Here is a 4,727-nt window from a genome sequence, read left to right as displayed (position 1 = left end):
CCAATCCCCAGATGGGGGCAGAGGATCCTTGGGCTTGGAGGCCCTCCTCCCGCTTCAGGGTCATCAGAAAGCGTGGGTGGGAGGGAAATGTCTGCTGGGCTCTCTATTATTCCCTATGGAGACCGATTCCCATAGGGTATAATGGAGAATTAATCCGTGGGTATCTGGGGCTCTGGGGCGGCTGTTTTTTGAGGTAGAGGCACCAAACTTGCAGCATAGTATCCGATGTCTCTCCTCAAAATACCTGCCAGGTTTCAAAAAGTTTGGACTGCGGGGTCCAATTCTATGAGCCCCCAAAGAAAGTGCCCCTATACTTCATTATTTCCAAGGAGGGAAGGCATTTATAAGGTGTGTGGTCCTTTTAAATTGATGGCCAGAACGCCGTTTGGAGTTCAATGATGCTTGTTACAACCTTGCTCCTGGCTCCACCCCCAAAGTCTCCTGGCTCCACCCCCAAAGTCCCCAGATATTTCTTGAATTGGACTTGGCAACCCTAGGAATATATCCTGTGGACTATATATAAACATCTGGATCTAGTGAACAGAGCACACAAACGCTCGCACCCTGAATACAACTTTGTTGGTCTTAAAGGTGCCATTGGTCTCTAACTTCCTGTTCTTTTTTGGTCACTGTTTAGGTCCACAGCATGGACCTGACCTCGTTTTAATGGATGGGCTGAATCACACCCGGGTGACTCATTTCGTGTTCTTGGGTCTGACGAGTGACCACAGGCTGGAGCGGGCTTTGTTTGCCATCTTCTGCCTCATGTACCTGCTCATCTTAGCGGGTAACCTCCTCATCCTGGTCACAGTGGCTTCCGACCCCTGCCTCCACACCCCCATGTACTTCTTCTTGGGCAACCTCTCGTTCATCGACATCTGCCACTCCTCGGTCACCACCCCCAAGATGCTCCTGGACTTCCTGTCAGCCCAGAAGACCATCTCCTTCGACGGCTGCCTGGCGCAGCTCTTTTTCCTCCACCTCTGCGCCTGTGCGGAGATCTTCCTCCTCACCATCATGGCCTACGACCGCTACATCGCCATCTGCCACCCGTTGCAGTACACGTCCCTCATGAGCTTGAAGGTTTGTACCTGGCTGGTGGGCGCCCTCTGGGTGGGAGCAACGGTCCACTCTCTGGTGCAGACAGTCCTCACCGTCCGACTCCCATACTGCGGCCCTAACGTTATAGACAGCTTCTTCTGTGATGTACCCCCGGTCATCAAGTTGGCCTGCACAGATACGTACTTGACGGGGGTTCTCATTGTGTCTAACAGTGGCATGATTTCCCTGGTCTGTTTTTTTGCCTTACTGGTTTCCTATATCATCATCCTGGTGTCCCTAAGAAGGCAGACAGCCGAGGGGCGGCGCAAGGCCCTCTCCACCTGTGCGTCTCACCTGCTTGTTGTGGCCTTGTTCCTGGGGCCTTGTATCTTTATCTATACCCGGCCAGATGGCAGCTTGTCGGCAGATAAAGTGGTTGCTGTTTTCTACACGGTGGTGACGCCGGTGTTCAACCCGGTGATTTACACCCTGAGGAATGCCGAAATGAAGAACTCCATGAAGAAGCTGAGAGTCCAGAAGATCTTTTTCATGGGGATGTAAACGGATATCTTCTTCGGATGGAAAAATAGATGGATGGGTGATAGGGTTGCCAGGTCTTCAGGTAGTGGCTGGAGATCTCTTGATATTACAACTGATGTCCAGGAGACAGAGATCAAGTATAGGGTGGGATATAAATCCAACATCTTCTTCTTCAGCTGGGTACAGTGCTGTAATGCCCACCTTGAAAAATAGAAAATCATGGAAAATTGATCTGTGGGGCTCTGGGGGGGGGGTGCGTTTTTTGTGATAGAAGTACCAAATTTTCAGTATAGCATCTAGTGCCTCTCCCCAAAATACCCCCAAAGTTTCAAAAAGATTGGACCAGGGGATCCAATTCTATGAGCCCCAAAAGAAGGTACCCCTATCCTTCATTATTTCCTATGGAAGGAAGGCATTTAAAAGGTGTGCTGTCCCTTTAAATGTGATGGCCAGAACTCCCTTTGGAGTTCAATGATGCTTGTCCCAGCCTTGATCTTGGCTCCACCCCTAATGTCTCCTGGCTCCACCCCCAAAGTCTCTTGGCTCCACCCCTAAAGTCCCCAGATATTTCTTGAATTGGCAACCCTAGTATGGGGGCAGCAGAGGAGAGGGAAACGGAGGGAACTTCAGTGGCAGAGTCGGTAGTGTCCAGCCCACAGTTTTTCTCCAACAATCTCTGTAGTCACACGATAGCAGTGCTGAAGAGTAATATTTCTATACATGGGTGTTTCCTAGTTAGATGATATTGGCTGTGATGAGCTTTCCTTGGATTCCATGGTTGTGACTTCAGTGGACTCGGAGGAGTCTAACTCTGTGCAGAATTGCACCGTAAGGTAACTTACAAGGGGTTGCAATAAAAAATGCATGAGGAAAGAATTTGGAACACAGTAGCATTCCTTAAAATACCCAGACTATGTAAATGGGAGGGATGCGTTTATGATATGCGCAAAACGCATACACAACTGAGTTTGGTCCCTTTATTCCCCCTCCATCTACCTTCATAACACTGAGGACTAGATTTTTAAAACTGTCAACCAAGATTCTCCTTGTAACACATAACTTGATATTGCTGTTTTGTCTCAAAATATCTTCATCGTGTTATATGCTAATTTTGCACGGGTGTCGAACTCATTTGTTATGAGGGACGGATCTGGCATAAATACCTCGTTGAGCCGGGCATGTGTGTCTTAAAACGTAATGCCAGGTAGCAGAGAGATAAACTTTATAAAGGACACAGTCAAACACAATTAAAGATTTTTTTTAAAAAAACCCCCTTAAAATAAAATATACTTCAAAGATTAGCACTCTTGCAATGTTTTGCTTATTTAATAGTTTCTGATAACTGACACCTCTTGCGGTATTGCATCGGAAACTGGGGACAATGTCTGTGCTGTAGCAATCTTGCGTAGGCTGTTCAGATGTTGTTCAGGTGTGTATCTGTAAGTTACAAATTTGCTTTTGGTTACAGAAATCTCATGGTCAATGCTTTGAGCCTAAGACCCAGGGGAAAACATGAAATGGCTGGGCATTGTGAGCTTTTGTACATAAGTTGCTTCATGTGTTGGTCAGCCAGTGGAGAAAATAGAGGCTTTGCTCTGTAGCTCCTGTGCGATTGAGCAAGCCTGGCAAAGCAAGCTGCGATGCAGAAGGAAGCAAGAGAGAGAGAGAAGGAAGCAGATGACAGTGAGTTGCTCGGGGTCCTGAGAGAAGCCCTCTGGGGGCCTGATCCTGCCCTCGGGCTGCACGTTTGACACCCCTTGTCTATAAGTTTGAATGTTTTTCTTCCATATCATTTTATGTGAAGAAGTATGTATGCACATGAAAGCTCATACCTTGAATGAAACTTTGTTGGTCTTAAAGGTGCCCCTGAACTCAAGCTTTATCCTGGCCAAGATTTTCTGCATGCTAAATTTTGCACTCCTTGTTGCGCTGCATAGTGGGGAAACAGATGTGGAATAAACAACCCTGAGCGTAGGATCCAGATTCCTGATGTTGAATTAACCACCCAATTGAGACTTAAAGGAAAAAAAAAGAATCACATTTAGCAATGCTTCATTGCTATCATCTTTATTGGTTGCCATCACAGGCCAGGCAAGAGAGTGACACACAGACAGACTCATCAGCACATCTGCATCCAATAAAATTGCAAAGCCACATTGCAGGCTGATTCCAAGAAAAAGACTCAGCCAGCGGTTTCCTTTGTTAAGCACACCAAGTTGCAAAATTTGGCCACCTTAAAGGTAGTCTCATTAGAACAAGAGAAGGGAAATATAAAATTCATCAGGTCTGCCTGGAACCCACTGAAGCCCCTCCTCTCCCCTCTGCAGGCTCCACCCCCAGATCTCCAAGAATTTCCAAACCCTGAACTGGCAACCCCAGGGTTGCCAACTCTGGCTGGGAAATCTCTGGGGAAAAGCCTGGAGAGGGTTGAGATGGGCCTTGGCAGGGTACAATGCCAGGCAGTTGACTCTCCAAAGTAGCCATTTTCTCCAGGGGAAGTGATCGCTGTCATCTGGAAATTACTTGTAAAACCGGGGCTTGTTTTGTCGAAAAAGCCCAGTAGGAATTCATTTGCATATTAGATCACACCCCCAGCATCACCGTTGTTTCACACAGGTTTTTTTGATAGGAAAAGCCCAGCAGGGACTCGTTTGCATATTAGGCCACACCCCCTGTCACCCCCATTGTTTCATACAGGGCTTTTTGTGGGAAAAGTCCAGCAGGGACTCATTTGCATATTAGGCCACACCCTGTCACCACCATTGTTTCACACAGGGCTTTTTGTAGGAAAAGTCCAGCAGGGACTCATTTGCAAATTGGACCACACCCCCTGACACGAAGCCAGCCGGAACGGTGTTCCTGCACGTTCTCACTCAAAAAAAGAGCCCTGCTTGTAATTCCAGATCTCTGGACTCTATGGCACTATACCCCATGGATGTCTCACTCCTCCTCTGTTATGTCCTACATTCAAGTCTCTATGTACAGCACAGCGCACGCTACAGAGGCGACCAGTGGAAACCCACTGGTCCCCGGATGTAGCTCGCTAATACGCTCCGCCAATCAAGATATGTGGCGGGAAGTTTAATTGGCCAGGATTGGACCTGGCCAGACGGAGGGTTGTTCCTGGGCAGGTATATAATTGGGAC

General features: G+C 47.7%; 1 protein-coding gene across 1 annotated transcript; it reads left to right on the top strand.

Moving 5' to 3' along the window:
* The first annotated feature begins 666 nt into the window (after positions 1-666).
* LOC132583960 (olfactory receptor 4E2-like) lies at positions 667-1,633 on the top strand. Its single transcript, XM_060255717.1, has one exon. The coding sequence runs from the start codon at positions 667-669 to the stop codon at positions 1,600-1,602; it is 936 nt and encodes a 311-aa protein (XP_060111700.1). The 3' UTR covers positions 1,603-1,633.
* The last annotated feature ends 3,094 nt before the right edge of the window (positions 1,634-4,727 follow it).

The sequence above is a fragment of the Heteronotia binoei genome, chromosome 15 (assembly GCF_032191835.1).
Source record: "Heteronotia binoei isolate CCM8104 ecotype False Entrance Well chromosome 15, APGP_CSIRO_Hbin_v1, whole genome shotgun sequence".
Classification (NCBI taxonomy): domain Eukaryota; kingdom Metazoa; phylum Chordata; class Lepidosauria; order Squamata; family Gekkonidae; genus Heteronotia; species Heteronotia binoei.
This window is presented reverse-complemented; position numbering and strand designations above follow the sequence as displayed.